Source organism: Oncorhynchus kisutch, linkage group LG14 (genome assembly GCF_002021735.2).
Source record: "Oncorhynchus kisutch isolate 150728-3 linkage group LG14, Okis_V2, whole genome shotgun sequence".
Taxonomy (NCBI): domain Eukaryota; kingdom Metazoa; phylum Chordata; class Actinopteri; order Salmoniformes; family Salmonidae; genus Oncorhynchus; species Oncorhynchus kisutch.
This window is the reverse complement of record NC_034187.2, coordinates 49,677,719-49,699,352: the sequence shown is the minus strand read 5'-3', so window position 1 is coordinate 49,699,352 and position 21,634 is coordinate 49,677,719. Positions and strand designations below refer to the sequence as shown.

Here is a 21,634-nt window from a genome sequence, read left to right as displayed (position 1 = left end):
GGTTAGCATATATGCATATATGCTAAGATGCAATAGATAGTAAAGAATAGATAGTGAAGGATACAGTATATACATATGAGATGAGTAATGCGAGATATGTAAACATTCTTAAAGTGGCATTATTAAAGTGACTAGTGTTCCATTTATTAAAGTGGCCAATGATATCAAGTCTGTAGGTTGGCAGCCACCTCTCTATGCTAGTGGTGGCTGTTTAACAATCTGATGGGCTTACAAGCTAGAAGCTGTTTTTCTGTCTGTCCCAGCTCTGATGCACCTGTACTGACCTCACCTTCTGGATGGAAGCGGTGTGAACATGTAGTGGCTCAGGTGGTTATTGTCTTTGATTATCTTTTTTGCCTTCCTGTGACATCGGGTGTTGTAGGTGCCCTGGAGGGCAGGTAGTTTGCCCCCGGTGATGCATTGTGCAGACCACACCACCCTCTGGAGAGCCCTTTGGTTGTGGGCAGTGCAGTTGCCGTACCAGGCGGTGATACAGCCCGACAGGATGCTCTCGATTGTGCACCTGTAAAAGTTAGTGAGGGTTTTTGGTGACAAGCCACATTTTTTCACCACACTGTCTGTGTGAGTGGACCATTTCAATTTGACGCTGATACGCACACTGAGGAACTTAAAACATGAAACATGGTGGTGGCAGAGCGGCAGGGACTGGGAGACCAGTCAGGATCGAGGCAAAGATGAACGGAACAAAGTACAGTGAGATCCTTGATGAAAATCTGCTCCAGAAATCTCAGGACCTCAAACTGGGGTGAAGGTTCACCTTCTAACAGGACAACGACCCTAAGCACATAGCCAAGACAATGCAGGTGTGGCTTCGGGACAAGTCTCAAATTGTCCTCGAGTGGCCCAGCCAGAGCTTAAACCTGATCGAACATCTCTGGAGAGACCTGAAAATAGCTGTGCAACAACTCTCCCTATCCAACCTGACAGAGCTTGAGAGGATCTGCAGAAAAGAATGGGAGAAACTCCCCAAATACCGGTGTGCCAAGCTTATAGCGTCATACCTGTAATGAATACTCAGGGAGAAAAAGGTGGCGATTCAAGCGCAGAGCGCGGCAGATGTTTATTAAGCCTTCGCAGAAGGCAAGGAATCGTGGTAACATGCAGGCAATGGTCAAACAATACCTCACAACCATACAAACAGAAGGAACTGAACTAAATAGGGAACTGATGAGACCAGGTGAGAAACGAACACAGGTGAAATCAATTAACAAAAATGTAAGACAGGGCTACATTCCAGAACACAAAGTAACAGGGCTACGTTCAAGAACACAAAGAAAAAGAACACAAAGTTGATTAAGAAAAGAAAAGCAGAACCTTACAATACCCAAGAAGACTCTACAATGTAATCACTGCCAAAGGTGCTTCAACAAAGTACTGAGTAAAGGGTCTGAATACTTATGTAAAGGTAATATTTCAGTTTCATATTTTTATAAATTTGCCAAAATTTCAATAAATCTGTTTTTGCTTTGTCATCATGGGGTATTGTTTGTAGATTGATGAGGGGAAAAAACGATTTAATCAATTTTGGAATAAGGCTGTAACCTAACAAAATGTGAAATAAAGTCAAGGTGTCTGAATACTTTCATGTGTGACAAATCTGTTATGTAATACTTGTCAGCGTATGGGTTGATGCATTTCCTGCACTTAAATAGCTATCCAGCATTGCACAAAACATGCAAAGTCAATAATTGCCAATGGAAAAATGTAATATATCTCGATTTCAACTTACAGATGCTCTAAAATGTATAGGCATTCAATATTGGATCATGGTAATCCAAAAGCACTTTGTGACCACATCACACCTCCTAACCAAAACTCTAAAGTAGGTTTTGTCTCCTTCATTAAGTTAAGAATATCTAGAAAAGGTTGAGGGAAGCACAATCTCAAGGTAAAAACCTAATCTCCCTCCCTCCCTTCCTTCCTTTCCATCTCAGGTCTCTTTCACCTACTACACCGGCCTTTCAGGCGTGACTTTACAGTAACAGTACACTGTTCGCCCTGGTCCTCTACTCCTCAGGGCCACAGTGCAAGCAGGCTCATGCAGCATCCAGACCGCTCTATCTCCAGTCAGCAGCTTTTATAGCCGGTGGGCTCCCTCCATCACACACAGTCTCTGGAAGAGTAGACCTATAGCCCAGGCACTGGGCCAGACTAGTCTAGCCAGTCAGAGTTTCCATGATAAATAGTAAACAGACGGGGGACTGCATGTTAGAAGGAAGCACGGTGAGGGAGATACTGGGATGATCAAAGACAGGGATACCTCTTAATGGTGTGGTATGACAGATATTAAGCAAGTATGGAGGTCCAAATATCAGAGCTCTATGGTATACATCTTTCCTTCAGACTAAAGTTGAATGTATGGGCATTCCTTTAATATATTCACAAACATACTCTAACTCAGTGGGGGAACAAGGGGTCGACACGGGCCCCCCCACCCCCACATTTTTTTCATATATACAATACCATTCAGAAGTTTGGGGTCACTTAGAAATGTCCTTGTTTTTTTAAGAAAAGCATGTTTTGTCCATTAAAATAACATAAAATAGCTCCGAAATAAAGGACTATTGTAGCTGGCAACGGCTGAATTTTTATGAAATATCTACATAGGCGTACAGAGGCCCATTGTCAGCAACCATGTGGAAACTCCTTCAAGACTGTTGGAAAAGCATTCCAGGTGAAGCTGGTTGAGAGAATGCCAAGAGTGTGCAAAGCAGTCATCAAGGCAAAAGGTGGCTATTTGAAGAATCTCAAACACAAAATATATTTTGATTTGTTTAACACTTTTTGGTTACTACATGATTCCGTATGGGTTAATTCATAGTTTTGATGTCTTCACTATTATTATACAATGTAGAAAATAGTAAAAATAAAGAAAAACCCTTGAATGAGTAGGTGTTCTAAAACATTTGTCTGGTAGTGTATATATATATTTTTTCTGAAGGAACACAGTCCGGTATTAAACTTACTCTTGAAAGTTGTAATAGTTAGAACGCACAAGTTTCAATTTCGAAATTGGGTAGTGCATCATCAATTCCTCGTCATGTTAGTCATTGCATACCTTAGAGAGCTATTTATAATCTGTTAGAAATGTCCAAGATGTTCTTTGCACCCCATGACAAAATGTGTATAATTACAGGAAATAAACTTTAAACCTGCAAAATTCTTTCCACCAACAAAGGGGTGTGAACAGTTTGTGTAAGGAACAATGCTTGTGCCCATAGAAATAGACGTGTAGTGTGTGCGTGTTCCCCAATGCTGGATGGGGGGCCCAAGTAAAACACTTGAGAACTCATGCTTTAATCTACTGTATCTCACCATTTTAAACTAATACAAATCCAGGAAGCATGACTTCAGCAGCCAACCCGAATGAGAATTTTCACAAATTAAATTTCCTGTTAGTGCTGAATCGAATAAGTTACAAACCATTGGACAGTAGGATTCTTTGCACAAAATAAAACACTTTCTATTTGTTTATGTGGGGTTTAACATGTATGGTCGACAATTAATTAACATAACACCACACCTGAGTGAGTCTATAAAATACAAATCCACATGTAACCGTGCCAAAAACATTTACTGAAGTGAGAAGTCACATTTGATTGGAATGCCTAGTGTTTCTAAAAATCCTATTTGCCAAAATACACTGTGTAATTGGGAGGCCGTTCTCCTCAGAAACTCACATCCTGTTCTCACATCCTGTCCAAGTAGTAACCGGAAGGTTGCAAGTTCAAATCCCCGAGCTGACATGGTACAAATCTGTCATTCTGCCCCTGAACAGGCAGTTAACCCACTGTTCCTAGGCCGTCATTGAAAATAAGAATTTGTTCTTAACTGACTTGCCTAATTAAATAAAGGTCAAATAATTTTTTATTTTATTTTTTTAGATGAGCAATGTAAATAACCTACCACAGCATGAGCTCTGCTGCTTGATTTCCCCAGACAGCAGCCTAACAGAGCTTCAGTCAGTGTGTTATTTACCCAGACTGTTAGCAGGAAGGGGACCATGAGAATGGTTGGACCGTAGTGCCAGCATAATAACCAATCCAGGGCCAGGAAGCCACACCCCAACATTTGAGCTCAGTTCAGTGGGGGGTGGGGTCTGGTCAAAGAACTCTAATTTCACTGCTGCTGATCGCTGCTGGTTAGCGACTCCGCATCTCCAGCTCTGAAGGATGGTTTCCTCCTAGTGATTGATATTGGGACAGGCAGCACTGTTGTCTAGCTAACCCCAGGGAAGAGAATGTATCCCATTTATTTCAAATCAGCAGCACACAGCCCAGAACCCTTAGAGGTGGTGAATGCTGGAATCCTAGACCAGTGAGATTATAATACTGGGTTTCTAAAAATCCCCAGCTTGCAGTCTACTTGGGAGGAATAAAAGAGGTAGAGGAGGAGAGATGTTTATTTTATCAGGGCTTTTAAAAGGCCTGGCCATTATTCATGGGCTTCAAAGTACAATACTTCCACCACAGACCTACCAGGGTTCTATGATTTAACTGTAAATCCCTGTTTTAGTCAGCTGATAGCAGTGGGAGGACAAGGACCAGAGGCTGTTAATCATAAAATACTGCCTCACCAAGTTCATGAGAAGGCAATTACTGTAAATAGTGACAGAGAGTAGAATAACATAGTATTGTATATCAAGTGTGCATTTAGGTAACTTCTAAGCACCTGGCTATACAATAAATAATTTACCATATGACAAGAATATGACTTACTGTATGTTTCAATGGTGGCTTTGATTGTCACAGTGATCCACAATGCAATACGATCATCTGGAGAGGTATATGATTAATAACTCACCATCATCTAGGTACATCTGGTCCAGTTCCTGTGGCTCCTGTTTGATGTTGTTAGCCAGCGTGGGGCTCGACGAGCGGCCGCCTCTCTCTGGCACATTGGGTAACTGTTCGGTCACTGGGCTAGAGCTGCCACTGATGGGCTGGGGCGGCGTCAGGCAGTGGGTGGGGGAGAATGGGGCTTCTGGGCCGCTGGTGCTAGGGGTGGAGGGCTGCGAGCCTGGGGAGGATGAGGCACTACTGGGTGGGTAGAGGACAGATTGTGGCTGGTAGCGTCCAGGAGTCTCCTGGATAATGGAGACATGTGGGATCGGAGACTGGGATGGGCCTGCTGACAGGCACATGGAGAAGGGCGTGGTGGGTGACAGGTCATGCAGTTTGGGACTGGTGCTGGGGGAGGATGAGCAGGACAGTGAGGAAGGCTTCCCTTCCAGTCTCTGTTGGCAAGCGGGGTAGGCACCTCCCATGCACGGCCGGAGTTCTGTGGGTATCATGGAGGTCATCACCTGTGGAGTGTAGTAGGGCTTGGGGTGTAGCGCCAGGCCAGGGCAATGCTTGGGACACACATGAGGGGGGTCGCAGTCATCATGTGGCTCCATTTTTATCATTGGAACTGAACAAATGAGAAGAAAAGGAGAAAAATGTATAAACATGTGGTTCGATCTCCTGTCGAGTGTGAGCAGGTGAGAGAGTGAGCAAGTGTCAGTGAGTGAGTGAGTGGGTGGGTTTGTGGCTAGGATACCCATAGACAAACAAACACTCTCATCAATGAGACTGTGTCTGGGCCTAAGCACTCCCACCCTGCTGAAAATATTTCAAAAAGAGAAAAAAGGGATGAATCATCACCACAAGAGACTTCCAGCTGGTTCTATCATAAAAAGGCCTATTTTCCTTGGATCTGACCCAAGCACTAGTATCCTGTAAATGTGACCGATCGGCTTGATTCGGTATTATGTAGCAAAGTTTGAAATTGTGTTTTTTTTTACATTGGATAAAAATATAGTCAGAGCTAGAACATTATATATCATACAGTACAGTTGAGGAACAATAGGAAAGTCATTCTGCTTTGAAAGTTAATAAACTTGTAACCTCAATTTTGAAAAAATGGCCAATTAATGTTTTGGTAAACCAAATGGAGAGCTCCACTTTGTCTTCACCTATTCAGCATCGTTCACACCCGCTTAATCTCTAACACCGGCCGTCCCTTTAAGGATTCAGATGTGATGACATATACTAAACAACCAAAGATTTCAAGACTGAAGGCTGGTTTACACTACGGCAGTGGCGACCCGTCACTCCGGGTAGGTGGGGCAGAGCCCCAACTGTTTTGAGCCCCACATTTTTTGCAAGAAATGGGCTTGCCTGTTTTGCATGTTATTTTGGCATTAATACAGATCACATATCAGTTTGCAAACAATGTAAATTATATATATATATATATATATATCACTGAGTTAATAAAGCCGCATACAAACATAGTCTCTTTTTTTGTTGAGTAAGGCAGTTCTAAAATACAGGTGTTTCAGCCTACCTCAGTGCTTTCTGTGGGGGTAGGGCAAGTCAGCAGAAAATACGTAGCGTTGGCTCAGTGTGATTGGCTCAGTGTTCTGTCACTCATAGGGACACTACATCGCCGCCAAGTCTAACGGGTAGAGCTTGAAAATTCAAGCCCTGGGTGCTGCCATAGAGTTACAATAGAAGTGCCCATCCAAGAAGGCTCAAGGTCATTGGTCACAGATAAATTACGTCAAATCACGGTAGCTACCGTTATATCTACGGTAGCTCATACTTTCTAAATCTTAGCTAGCAGTCGTCATCATGAATCAAGTTGACAACCTACTGGCAAATCCTTGTTAATCCTTGTCATATGAAGAGACATAATGAAGAGAAATTATAGATACAACGTATTTGTGCTCATCGTCCATTGGACATAAACATTACACAACAAGTTGGAAATGGCAAATTCAACAATGACTGATTTGGAAGGAATCAGTGGCTAATTGCAAGCTTTGCAAAGCAATTATTAACCTGCTATTCAGTGGAGAGGCTATGTGGTCCCAAGTCTAAGATTAAGGGTCTCTTTTCCTAGTTTAAAATTATAAGCATTCAACATTGACCATTGTCAATGAGCATGATTTGTGCCGCGCTCAAAACAACTTAACTCGGAACTGCAAAATCGGACTTTAGTGAGTTCAAGACAACTGGGACCTCTTGCCTCTTTCTAGAGGTACGACCTGAAGATCACTGACATCATCATGATTCAACCTTTTTTCAGTTGTCTTGAAAGTACCATAAATCCAAAGAATGCCAGACTTTGATGACAAAGTTTGCCCACGAAGGACCGCCGCGCAACCTTGAAGTGAGCAGAGGTGAGTTAAAAAATGCTGCTGCATAAATGATGTAACATGCCAGGGAGTATACTAAGAAAGTAACACTAAGTGTATGTTGTGTAGTTATGCTGTTAGTAGCTGTTAGTAGCCGACCCTAATAATTTGGTCTATTGTCACCTCTTAATTTCGCCTACTGTTCTGACTTGGTGGTGCGCATGACTTGGGGGTGCACAAGAGCTTTCATTGTCTGCTTCTATGCCCCCTTTATTTATCCTGCGGTTCTAACTTGGTGTACAGGCAGAACACTGTAAGAACGGCCCATGTTCTCAATTCTGTCTATGTACATTTCAAATGCACTGAATAAATAGTTAATGACTACGTCCGTCCTAGCTCGCTCATTAACGTCTTAATCGATAATCTTAATAATAATAATCTTAATTACGGATTGCCACTTATCCGCTTGTCGTCCTCTTATGCCAAAGTTTGCACATCTCAATTGTCATTAGAAACCACATTTATTTAAGCAAGTCAGACATATCAGCTATGTTTTTTGAAAAGGCAGTAAACAAGACTGAATGAACAGTTTCGCTGCCAGACGGCTCTGCTGATAGCCAGGTGTAGCAGTGGTATAGTGCAATCAATGTATTGTTTAGTGTTGTGTAGTGACTTTGCTGGTATGCATCCCACATTTACAAATATTTGCCCCAGCGAGATTTACATGCTAAAATCACCACAGTCTACGGGTGTGTTCGTAAATTTAATCTGAAGTGTCAGAGTGTGCTCTGGACATTCGTATCACAGCGTTGTCAGATTGTCCGTTTGCAAATTTAGAGCATTTCGCTGTCGGAGCACTCAAGAGAGCACACTGGACGCTCTGGCTGAGGAGTAGGGTTGATTTGAGCATTCTGTCTTAACAGCAGCAGTCAATCACCCAAGCTAACTGGCGAATGTTGGCTAGCTTGCTAGCTACTTCCAGACACAAATGAGAGAACAGCTCACTCTGACCATTTTACTCGCACTAGCAGAGCTGGTTATGCTGTTTTCTACGTTATCCAGAGCATTGGTGACTGCAACTGTGCTGCTGGCAACAATTTAATTTAACGTTTATTCACAACGGCTATATTCAACGGACGTTGAGCATTCTTAAATTTGTCAGTTATTCTGTACTCTGGCACATTCAGATAAGAGGGCTTTGAAATCAGAGTAGATAGACGTAGCTGGTAAATTTGCTCTGGCTATCAACAGTTGTCCAAGTGACATCATGAACATTCTATTGAAATGGTTATTTGCATAGTGGAGCCTTTTGTTAAGACAAGTAGGTAGCTAGCTAGCTAAACAATGAATAGATATACGCTACTCCCTTTCTGTTATGGATGCCATGGTTGCCATTAGTTTAAAGATATATTTTTAAACATTTTATTTAACGTTTATTCAACCAGGTAGGCCAGTTGTGAGAACAAGTTCTCATTTACAACTGCGACCTGTCCAAGATAAAGCAAAGCAGTGTGACAAAAACAACAACACAGAGTTACACATGGGATAAACAAAAGTACAGTCAATAACACAATAGAAAAATCTATACACACTGTGTGCAAATGGAGAAAAGAGGTAAGGCAATAAATAGGCCAATAGTAGCAAAGTCATTTCAATTTAGCAAATGAACACTGGAGCGATAGATGTGCAGATGAGGATGTGCAAGTAGAAATCCTGGTGTGGAAAAAAAGTAAATAAAAACAATATGGGGAATAGGTAGGCAGTTGGATGGGATATTTACAGATGGGCTGTGTACAGCTGCAGCGATTGGTAAGCTGCTCAGATAGCTGATGCTTAAAGTTAGTGAGGGAGATATAAGTCTCCAACTTCAGTGATTTTTGCAATTCGTTCCAGTCATTGGCAGCAGAGAACTGGAAGGAAAGGCAGCCAAAGAGATGTTGCCTTTGGGGATGACCAGTGAGTTATACCTGCTGGAGCACGTGCTACCGGTGGGTGTTGTTATGGTGACCAGTGAGCTGAGATAAGGCAGAGCTTTACCTAGCAAAGACTTATAGATGACCTGGAGCCAGTGGGACTGGCGACGAATATGTAGCAAGGGCTAGCCGACGATAGCATACAGGTCGCAGTGATGGGTGGTATAAGGGGTTTTGGTAACAAAACGGATGGCACTGTGATAGACTGCATCCAGTTTGCTGAGTGTTGGAGGGTATTTTGTAAATTACATCGCCGAAGTCGAGGATCGATAGGATAGTCAGTTTTACGAGGGTATGTTTGACAGCGTGAGTGAAGGAGGCCATCTCCTTAGCTATCATACTCTAATTCCACCGATCTCAAAACTCGTACCTCCAGAAAGTGGAGAGCAACACTTATGCAGTTCTACTACGTGATATCTTTTTTAAAAAGCTACACATACTGACCAGCTCAAATAGAAAGAAGCCAGCTACATGGCAGACCAATCTGAACTCATCTCTCGGGAATATCCAGCCCACTCATTATCTCAGCCAATCAGGTTGCTGTTTTTTTCTGTGGCTAAACCAACTAGGCGTGTAATTCAACAATTTCATTCATATTTACAGATGGAATACAAGTTTGTTATTAAGGCACATGAAAGTTCACATGTCCCAAATGATAATTCTGCTCCCAAAAAAAGACATACCCCTAATATCCTGAACTGAGTCACAAATGTGCATTATGAAATATGTTGCTGCTGCAGAAGCTTCATACTTGTACCTCACTACACTACTCATCTACAACTTGAAATGACTGCGCTCTCAAAAACACACAAAAAAAACATTTTTACTCAATATACAAAATAGTGCTGTGCTCCTTCAAACGTGACAGACCACACTGCTTGTGTCGTGAAGAGACTCTATAGTCTAACCCTTTAAGAGATACTGACCAGGCCCAATGTCACCTCTCTCTCCCCTCTCTGACTCTCACGGGAGGCTGAGGACAATGTTGCACTTTCAGAGTGGACAGAGACTGAGCCACATCAGTGCCCACATACAGGGCTGGGTCCGCAGTTAAATCAGAGCTTTGAACCACCCACTGGATGCTAGCTAGCTCCAAGTGTTTTTTTGTTTTTTTTAATACATTTGAGCTGGTGTGGCTTTTTTCATTTAGTCTGGCAACAGGTTGGCTAGTCAAATAACACAGCTTTCCCATATCCCTTCTCCACCCTGGTGCAGTCCACTCCATGTGTTCTTATAGCTACAGGTATGGACAATAATAGATTTTATTGAGGTGCCTTTTTACAATGGGAATCAATCAAACCATCGCTTTGTTCCACCCTTGAACACCACCAGACAAAGAGGGAATACAGAATGTTTGTGTTCTTTTCTTCAGATGTAAAAATTGTGCTTGAAGTTGTATTATTGGTCTGGGATTTGAAAGGACAAGGATAGACAAAAGAGGAGTAGGGGATAAGGTGATGGGTAGAGAGACACAGAGCGAGAGAGACGGAGACAGAGGGAATTAATGAGAGTTTACCATTGGCAGGCATATAGGTGAATCCCTGGTACTGGCTCCTTTTCCTCTTGCCATTGCACACATAGAAGTTCACCTGAACAGGACTGGATATCCTCTGGTTCCGATAAGGAGGGATTTCAATGCGAAGAGATGTCTGCAATGCAAAGTCAAGGGCAATGCCAGCCATAGTGAGACACAACTGAGACCCATATACATGCACAGAGATGCAAACAGCGACTGTTAGTTACACATACATTCAGACACACAAAAATTATCAAATATTTTAAAAGATGTATTTTGCCAACCAAGGACACATCTGAGATGTGTCACAGGATAGCCATCAGGTATGTCTTTAAATCATGCTTTTATTTGAGTTGGCACAACAGCCACTTTATTCTGCACTGTCATTTTATATCCCATTCATGGAGTGCATGTGATACTCCAGTCCAGATGGGGAATACAGTGGCAGCCCGTAGGTAGGTAAGCTTATACAGTAAACCACGGTTGTTTTTATGGTGAGTAACTATAAATTCATCCAGGGAGTATCCAGATGTTTCATTTCCCCCAGCACTGCTCCCTGCTGTCTACGAAGTGAATGCAGGCCAGAACTGAACGTGTGTGATTGGGTTCAGCTCAGTCTGTGACGAGACAACAGTGCTGCGCTGCATGGAGTTTTATAGACCTGGGTTCAAATACTATTTGGAATCATTAAAATATTTTTTGTGTTCACTTTAACCTGCCTGGAATGCCTAATGGGTGGGACTGGTGCTGGTGCAGTTTTGAGACAATTTTATTGGATCTATTGCACCAGGAAAGCTCAAGCCCAGCTCAAGTATTTGAAATTCATTTTGAATATAATTTGAACCCATGTCTGGAGTTTAACTCAATCTATTGCAGACTGATGGAGGTGCTGAGCAGTAGCCAGACTGGAAGTTATTTATCTTGGCATTAGGCTTTGGAGGAAGGCTGGCCCTGACAGGTTCAGGTGAGACCTGACACACTTTATATGAAATCAGTACAGCCGTAAACTAAAGTGAAGCCAGATGAAGCACTTTCTGTTGCATAGCATGCTCCGGCTTCACTCCACTCTAGCCTGGTCCACCCTGATAATACATCAGAGGATTAGTTAATGAAAAAGGTTCAAAACAGAGTTTACTGTTTTAATCTATCATACTTTCAGTCATGAACTGTGTCTGGGATGCTAGGGACCGTGGACAACATTTATATTATAGTGAGGGGGGAAAACAATAAGAAAGTTAGCAGGGAGGTAGGTATTGAGAGAAACAAAAACATACACATGAATTCATCATTTTTTCATTCTCATGTAGCGCAATTGCTATTGCGCTACAACCACTACTTTTCCATTTGTCCAAAAACTTTTGAGTTAATTGGCAATGACATGTTCAATTGCACACCGTATACCTAATATGAGTAACTCCCATCACAACAGAAAATTGTCTATATGAATAACCCTAGACTAAACAGTGATATAGCTAAGATGGAGACGTTAAAATAGGCCTGATCATACAATTATTCACAAGTAACACGTCTAAATTATGGTTTATTCTCTTCTTTGAGTCTTCCCTTAGGGGGAAGGCAGGACATCGACTGATGCGGTGACGTGTTTAAAATTCCTCAGTGCTGAATGTGCCATTTCGTAGCTTTGTAGCACAATAGGCAGAGGTTAAACCTGGGCAGGGGTCTGTCAATGTTTAGAATGGGACTGATCCAGCAGTCTGGCCTGTAACGAAAGACACTTGTTTATTTGAGATTCACACAGATGTGTCCCAACAGCAACAGTGAGTGTGTGCCCTACTGAAAAAAACTGCATAAACCAGCATAGGCTGGTGACAAGACTTCAGTGTTTTCTCTGGTGACCAGCCTTCATTATGTTTTAGCTGGAGACCAGCCTTCACCTGCAAAACCAGCATCAAGGCCTCAGGCTCTAAGGGCTCTAGGGTCTCAGGCTCTAACTCCTCCGCTGAGAAATCTTTCAGTCCCAGGAACCGCCCCGCCGCATCCACAATGATATCCATCTTCCTGGACCTTCTCTCCACCTTGGCAGTGCCATTAATCACTATAGCTATAAAGGCCACAAAGTCCACCTTCTTACCCTTTAAAATGTCTCGGCTTCTCCCTTCTGCAAACACTTGAAACATGATCAAAAGCTTTACAATGATCACACTTGTATTGGTCTTAGGATAAATGCTCTGAATCTGTCATTTATATACCTCAACTGCACTTGAGTAGGGAGAGACTCCATATCAAAAAACAAAAGAACAGACAGACTTCACTTTGTCTTCATTCACCACACGATTCATCCAACTTGCATCAATCACTCCAGGAATATGTATCATTTCTTCAACATCAACTTCCCACGAGATGCCAGATATAAGTCCATTGGTGGGTGTTCTGCTTCAAAGAGACACACACAACACTTCAAATATATCAAATCAGGTGAGACGCAACACACGTTCCTTCTGATCTGCAGAAGCACAAAATATCTAGACAAGCCCGCCTCTCGTGATCCTCACAGCCTTCACTTTACCCAGCACTCTCTCCACCAGTTTGGATATCTCAAATGGATTCGTTAGGATTGGTAATCCGATCAGATGTTCCTCATTAAAAAAAATACTCCTACAAGATACGAAGGGACATTGTACACTACTTTTCTCTGTTTTCCATTCTTTTGGACAATATTCTAATTCTCCTTGATTCTACCACCATTAGATTCAGAATCTACTTCATCATCCTCTTCCACCATCTTTCTCCTCACGAGAACAACTGTGCTCAAATTCCTCTAGCGCATTCAAAGAAACCACTGGCAAGTTGCAATCAGAATGATTGCCAGGGTTCGACAGATAAATTAATGAGACTAGCTAAACCATCTAAACTGGGAAAAACATTTCAGTAACAGAAGCAACGAACAGATTGGATTAGTTTAGAAAAATGTATGTTATCTATCTTTTTGTGGCATAAGATATTCATTGATTAATTAATCAATCAATGTACATGCCAAAACATAGATATTGACATAAACAATTCTAAAAATCAAACTTCAATAGAGCGTGCTGAGAAATACGATAATAATGGGCGTGGTTTTGCAGACCAGTTTGACCAGACCATGCTAGAAAAGCATACACTCAGCATAAAAAAATTAACACAAATAAAAGGTTATTGAGGGGTCCTGGTCAGGGGTGAGGGTGATATGTGTAACAATTTTTTATTTGCAATTCAGTAAAGGTTCTTTACTGCTTTGATGGTTGTGAAGAACCATCCTGTGCTTTCCCTCTCCTCTATGTTTTCCTTTTATACAATAAAATGCTACACTTAAAACATTCCTGTATTTTTAGGGTATACCACAGGCTATTTGGTTACAGTGAAAGTATGGAAAACAAACATTACTGAATTTTTACAGCTGAATTCAGGTGTTATTTCTGTAAAAGGCAGTATGCTGCTGAATGCTGGTTACTTGAAACTATACCTCACTTAGGATTTGAATTCAAAACCTCTTGGTTGCTAATGTCCTGAATGTCCTCCTACGCCACCAGGTCTGTGGGCATGACAGAGATTGGCCATAGATTTAATGGTAAAAATAAATTTCTACACTTTGCTAAAAGTTGCCCAGAATCAAGTAAATAATTGTCAGATTATCTGACAACACCAACATAAAAAATTGCAGTGCTCAGGGACACTTGATGTAAAGCGTTCTTAATGTGGGCCTTGGTCATAATAACCAGCTGAGACTAGAAGTAACAATTTATCTGAATTACTATCTAAGTCTGGTAAATCTGAACAATTTATTATGGGCGATTTTAATATTGATTGGAGGAAGCCAGTGAACATGGCGGAAAATTATTTTAGGCCCTATCTGGCATGCCGCTAGTGATACACTGAAAGATATTTGCTCTAAACTAAACCTGCCTCAGCTGAGCCAACATGTCTGAATCCTAAATATCCATTGAAATCTACCCTGACTGATCTTATGTTGACAAATACATTGTGAGTGGGGGTTTTCCCACTGAATTTTAGTAACCACTGCCCAGTTGTCTGTGTCAGCGATGTGAAAATGCATAAATCTAAGCGTCATGTCATCACTAAGAGGAACTTTAGTGAACAAGCTTTTTTACATGATCTTTATATTGATTATATCTCAGCCGTCCCGGAATGTGATTTAGCTTTAAGGTTTTTTGTAATGTCTTCAATACTATTGTAGATAACCGTGCCCCCTTCAAAACACATCGTTCCATCTCCAGGCTTCCATGTCTTGCCAAGATTTTCAAAACTTTGGTAAATAAGCAACATCGCTTTTTTATTATCTTCATTTTTTTTTATAAATCATTCTGGGCTTAGGCCAGGACACAGCATTATCACAGCAACCATATTGGTTTTTAATGATATTGTCAATGCTTTAGATGATAAAATGAATTGTGCTGCCTTGTTTGTGGACCTGTCAAAAGCGTTTGATACTGTTGGTCATGCTATTTTATTGAACTAGTTGTCCTCGATTGGCCTGGGCTCTTACATCTGCTCTTGTTTTCATGATTATTTTAGTAGATTAAAAAACATGAGCTGGAGCACAACCAGAAAAATGTGTTTGTGTGGAGGTGCTGATTAACGGCGAATAAACTATCAAAATAAATAAAGTTGCATACTCTATATATAAACTCCCAGCAATTGAATGGGTATTTACCAACGTTTCGGCATCACTGACCCTGAGGAAGGCACAGTGATGCCGAAACGTTGGTAAATACCCATTAAATTCCTGGGAGTTATATACTGTATATATGAGTGTGCGACATTCTTTATTTTGATAGTTCATGATTATCTTAGTGACAGAACTCAGGCCATCGTGATTGATGGGGTTAAGTCTGAATTTGTTGAAATACAAAGATGTTCTGCAGGTGTCGATACTTAAACCTGTTTTTTTTTCATTATTTATTTACATGCTATTGGTCAATCTGTTGAAAAAAATATTTAACATATACTTTGTGGATGATACTATTATGTAAACAAGTGCTGACCTGGCTGGTTACAGTCTGATTTTGTAGTTGTGCAGGAAACCTTTACTGATTTAAAACTTGTGCTTAATACGGCACACTAAATAATGTTGTTTTCAAGTTCTTGTAAGATTGTTTCAGATGGATTACATCTTCGCTCATTGGATGGTTCTATAATAGAACAAGTCCCTGCGTACAAATACCTTGGTATTTGGATTGATAGTGATTTAAAGTTTAAAAAACATAAAAGGTTGTTTAAGAAACTAAGATTTTAAAGTGGGCTTTTTTTTTACAGAAACAGATCTTGTCTCTCTCTAGTCAGCAGGAAGCAGATTTTGCAGTCAACCTTTCTACCTGTTTTTGATTATCGTGATTGTCGCGACTTCCACCGAAGGTGGCTCCTCTCCCTGTTCGGGCGGTGGTCGTCGTCGCCGGCCTACTAGCTGCCACAGATCCATTTTTCCTTTTCGTTTGTGTCTGTCTGGTTTTTCTTCACACCTGTGTCCTATTAGTTTAATTCGGTGGGTTTATTAACCTCCGCTGCCTGCTATTCTTTGTGTGGGATTATTTGCTGTTGCGGATAGGTGTGTGTTTGCGCCACAGGGTTTTTTTCCTCACGGTCGTTGTACCGTTTTGGACTGTTTAGGAGTAGAGGTTTCTCCTCCGTGTGTTGCATTTATTCCCTGTGTGTGGCGACTTCGTTTGGGCGTGTTCCTCCACCTGTTGTTGTGTAGTTTGGGACTTCTAATAAATGATTATGATCCTGACTCCTGCACCTCCCTCCTCTTAGGAGGCTTATAACAGAATCCCGCACCGCAAAATGGAGTCAGCAGGAGCTGACACGCTCTCCACTTCCATGGAGGAGTGCATGCAACACCACACCACCGTTCTCCACCGTCCGGGGACCGCCATGGATCAAGTGATGGCGACGATGGAGAGATGGGAGAGGGGTGGCCTCCCTACCCCTCCCCACCAGCCACACTCAAACCAGCACCACCACTTTCTCCAGTGTCGTCCGGCCCCAGCGGTATTCAGCTTGCGCTCCTGAGAAAGTATGATGGGACGGCTGCCGGTTGCAAGGGGTTCCTGCTTCAGCTGGAGTTTTACCTGGCAACCGTTCACCGGCTCATTCGGGAGGTGAGAGCGTGAACGCCCTTGTCTCCTGCCTGTCAGCTAAAGCTCTGGAGTGGGCCAACGCAGTCTGGGTTGGACCAGACTCGGTGAGGGACCACTATCCAGAGTTCACACACCGCTTCTGGGCCGTGTTCGACCATCCACCTGAGGGTCGAGCGGCGGGTGAACGTCTATTCCATTTACGGCAGGAGACGAGGAGTGCACAAGACTTCGCTCTGGAGTTCAGCACCTTGGCAGCCGGTGCTGGGTGGAATTACAGGACACTGATTGACCACTATCAGTGCAGTTTATGTGAGGACGTCCACAGGGAGCTAGCATGCAGAGACGCTACCCTCACCCTGGAGGGTCCATAAGGTTGGACAACTTGCTGGCTATGCGCGGGTACCCGGATCAGGTCCTGTTGGTTCCACCTCCCAGCGCCTCCGCTACAACACCCATGGAGATAGGGGGTGCTGCAGCGAGGGCGATCGGAGGATCCTCTTCCTGCACTAGGTGTGGTCGGAGAGGGCACACTGACAACCGGTGCTGGAGGAGCTCGTCTGGGAGTCGAGACGGCAGGCCGAGCATTGTTCGGACACCCTAGGTGAGTCAGCACCAGGCTCACCCAGAGCCCCCTGTTGGTCACATGTATGTGTTGATTTCTTTCCCTGAGTTTTCCCCTCATTCCCAGCATAAGGCGCTAGTAGATTCAGGCGCAGCGGGGAATTTTATGGACAGCGGTTTCACGCATAGATTAGGGATTCCCCTGGTTCAGATGGACAAACCCTTCTATGTGCACTCCCTAGATAGTCAACCATTAGGGTCAGGGGTGGTCAGGGAGGCCACGGCTCCACTGGACATGGTTACGCAGGGGGGTCATGTGGAGAGAATTGGTCTCTTCCTCATTTATTCTCCTCCGTTTCCAGTGGCACTGGGGATTCCCTGGTTGGCCTTTCACAACCCCACTATTTCGTGGCATCAGAGGGCTCTAAAGGGGTGGTCAGAGGAGTGCTCAGGTAGGTGTGTGGGAGTCTCCATCGGTGCAACGACGGTGGAGAGTCCAGACCAAATCTCCACCGTGCGCATTCCCCCAAAATATGCCGATTTGGCTATCGCCTTCTGTAAAAAGAGGGCGACCCAATTACCACCTCATCGACGAGGGGATTGTGCGATAAACCTCCTGGTATACGCTGCACTTCCCAGGAGTCACGTGTATCCCGTCACAGGAGGAGACGGTGGCTATGGAAACATATGTCTCTGAATCTCTGAGGCAGGGGTACATTCGGCCCTCCATGTTCCCCGCCTCCTAGAGTTTATTTTTTGTGAAGGTCTGCATCCGTGCATTGACTATAGAGGTCTAAATTACATTACGGTGGGGTACAGTTACCAGCTACCTCATCACCACAGCGATTGAGTAATTTCACGGAGCACGCTTCTTCACAAAACTGGATCTCAGGAGTGTGTATAACTTGGTGCGTATCCGGGAGGGAGATGAGTGGAAGACAGCGTTTAGTACCACAATTGGCCATTATGAGTACCTCGTCATGCCGTATGGGTTGAAGAATGATCCAGCCATCTTCCAATCCTTTGTAGACGAGTGTAACGATAAATGAGTGAAGAGGTGTGGAGTCAGGCGCAGAGAGCAAAAGATGTGGGAAAAACACGCTTTAATGTCCAGGAAAAATAACATGAACAAAAGTAGGAAAACAAATTATCAGAAATAATAACGGACAGCGCGAAACCCGAAAATGCAAACAAAATACACTCAAACACAGAACAGACAAACAAGCCCGCACGAAACAGAAGCGGGCTGAACAAACTTATATAACCCCACCCTAACAACCAAACAAGAAACAGGTGATACCAATCAGACAAAACCAAAGGAACACAGAACAACGGATCGGTGATAGCTAGTAGACCGGCGACGACAACCGCCGAGCGCCACCCGAACAAGAAGGGGAGTCACCTTTGGTAATATTCGTGACAACGAGATTCTCAGGGCAGGGTGTGGTGGCTTATAATGATGACATTCTGATATATTCCGCCACACGTGCCCGCGCATGTCTCTCTGGTGTGCAGGGTACTTGGGCAACTGTTGGAGCATGACCTATACGTCAAGGCTGAGAAATGCTTGTTCTCCCAAAAGGCTGTCTCCTTCCTGGGGTATCGCATTTCCACATCAGGGTTGGTGATGGAGTGTGACCGCATTGCAGCCATTGCGTAATTGGCCGACTCCCACCACGGTAAAGGAGGTGCAGCGGTTTTAGGGTTTGCCAATTACTACCGGAGGTTTATCCGGGGTTTTGGGCAGGTGGCTGCTCCCATTACCTCACTGCTGAAGCGGGGACCGGTGCGTCTGCGGTGGACGCCTGAAGCGGACAGAGCGTTTTGTCGTTTGTTTACCGAGGCTCCCGTGCCTGCCGGTGCTATTGTTGGCTCATCCAGATCCCTCTTTGGCATTCATAGTGGAGGTGGATGCATCCGAGGCTGGGATTGGAGCCGTGCTCTCACAGCGCTCGGGAGCGCCACTGAAGCGCCCGCCCCTGCGCTTTCTTTTCTTGGGGGACCGGGAGTTGATGGCTGTCGTAAAAGCTCTGAAGGTATGGAGACATTGGTTTGATAGGGCTCAACACCCTTTCCTCATCTGGCCCGACCACTGTAATCTGGAGTACATCCGGGCGGTGAGGCGACTGAACCCTCGCCAGGCAAGATGGGCTATGTTTTCACCCGATTCAGATATACGATATCATATAGACCAGGTTCCCAGAACGCTAAGGCAGACGCACTGTCCCGTCTGTATGATACAGAGGAGCGGTCCATCGATCCCACTCCCATACTTCCACCTCTTGTCTGGTGGCACTGGTGGTGTGGAAGTGGACGTGGACGTCGAGCGGGCTTCTCGGTCAGAACCTACTCCACCTCAGTGTCCAGCTGGACGAAAGTTTGTCCCGCTTGGTGTTCGTGACAGGTTGATTCGGTGGGCTCACACGTTACCCTCCTCTGGTCATCCGGGTATCGATAGGACGGTGCGAAGCCTTAGGGGAAAGTACTGATGGTCCACTTTAGCTAAGGACGTGAGGGTTTATGTCTCCTCCTGTTCGGTGTGCGCTCAGTGCAAGGCTCCTAGGCACCTGCCCGGAGGGAAGTTACAACCCCTCCCCGTTCCACAGCGGCCTTGGTCACACCTGACGGTGGACTTCCTGACCGATCTTCCTCCGTCCCAGGGCAACACCACGATCCTGGTCATTGTGGATCGGTTTTCTAAGTCCTGTCGTCTCCTCCAGTCTCCTCACCCGGTCTCCCTACAGCCTGCGGAGGCCCTGTTTACTCACGTCTTCCGGCACTACGGGGTGCCTGAGGACATAGTTTCTGATTGGGGTCCACAGTTCACTTCCCGGGTTTGGAAGGCGTTCATGGAATGCCTGGGGGTCTCGGTCAGCCTTACCTCGGGTTTTCACCCCGAGAGTAATGATCAGGTGGAGAGAGTAAACCAGGATGTGGGTAGGTTTCTGCGGTCGTATTGCCAGGGCCGGCCAGGGGAGTGGGCGAGGTACGTTCCATGGGCAGAGATGGCCAGAACTCACTCCGCCACTCCTCAACTAACCTTTCGCCCTTTCAGTACGTGTTGGGGTATCAGCTGGTCCTGGTACTGTGGCATCAGAGCCAGACCGAGGCTCCAGTGGTGGAGGAATGGGTGAGGCGCTCGAGAGAGACCTGGGAGGCCGTCCACAGGCACCTGAAACGGGCCGTGTTCGCAACGGGGGACCGGGTCTGGCTCTCAACCCGAAACCTGCCCCTCCGCCTGCCCTGCCAGAAGCTGGGTCCGCGGTTTGTGGGGCCATTTAAAGTCCTGAGGAGAATAAACAAGGTGTGTTATAGGTTACAGCTCCCCCTTATTACCGTATTAACCCCTCGTTTCATGTGTCTTCCTCAGGCCGGTGGTAGCTGGTCCGCTTCAAGAAGCTGAGGTATTGGAGGTCCCTCTGCCCCCCATGGACATCGAGGGGGCCCCAGCGTACACAGTGCGATGTCACAACTTCCACCGAAGATGGCTCCTCTCCCTGTTCGGGCGGTGCTCGGCGGTCGTTGTCGCCGGCAGACTAGCTGCCACCAATCCATTTTTCCTTTTCGTTTGTGTCTGTCTGGTTTTTCTTTACACCTGTGTCCTATTAGTTTAATTCAGTGGGTTTATTAACCTCCGCTGCCTGCTATTCTTTGTGCGGGATTATTTGCTATTGTTGCGGTTAGAGGTGCGTTTTTGCGGCACAGGTTTTTTTTCTCACGGTCGTTGTACCGTTTTGGACTGTTTAGGAGCAGAGGTTTCTCCTTCGTGTGTTGCGTTTTTTCCCTGTGTATGGCGACTTCGTTTGGGCATGTTCCTCCACCTGTTGTTGTGTAGTTTGGGAATTCTAATAAATGATTTTGCTACTGGGACTTCTTTGCTCTTCTTTGCTCTCCTCTTAGGAGGCACATAACAGTGATACTATTTATCAAAGTGCAGCTGCATCTACTCTTAAATCCCTGGAAGCTGTTTTTCATAGCGCCCTTCGTTTTATCACAGGAGACAGTTTTATGGCTGGACCACTTTGAAGTCACGTTGATCACATCATTACGCTTTTTTTGTTTATAAATCCCTGCTCCACAAGCTTCCGAGTTACCTAACTTCACTGTTAATTTTAAATCTTACAAGTTATCAAACCACATCACAGGGTTGGTTAACTCTGGAGAATCCTTTGGTGTCTACAGAGTTAGGAAATTCAGCATTTTGTTTTCATACTCCACATGTTTGGGATGACCTCCACAATACATTTAGAATAGATGGGTGTGTCCCTAGGACAGTTCAGTCAACAGAGGATTTTTTATAATGAAGAATGTGTTTGTTTTAGTTGACTGTGTTTTGTGTATATTT

General features: G+C 44.3%; 1 protein-coding gene across 2 annotated transcripts in view; it reads right to left on the bottom strand.

The window, feature by feature from the left end:
* LOC109903126 (nuclear factor of activated T-cells, cytoplasmic 1) overlaps positions 1-21,634 on the bottom strand; it is a 70,860-nt gene that overhangs the window by 18,008 nt on the left and 31,218 nt on the right. For both annotated transcript variants that reach the window (XM_031788499.1, XM_020499751.2), the window contains 2 exons: positions 10,634-10,766; positions 4,825-5,433 (listed from right to left, as the gene is read on the bottom strand). In XM_031788499.1, the coding sequence (XP_031644359.1) occupies positions 4,825-5,433; positions 10,634-10,766 (742 nt within the window). The remainder of the gene's footprint in view (positions 1-4,824; positions 5,434-10,633; positions 10,767-21,634) is intronic.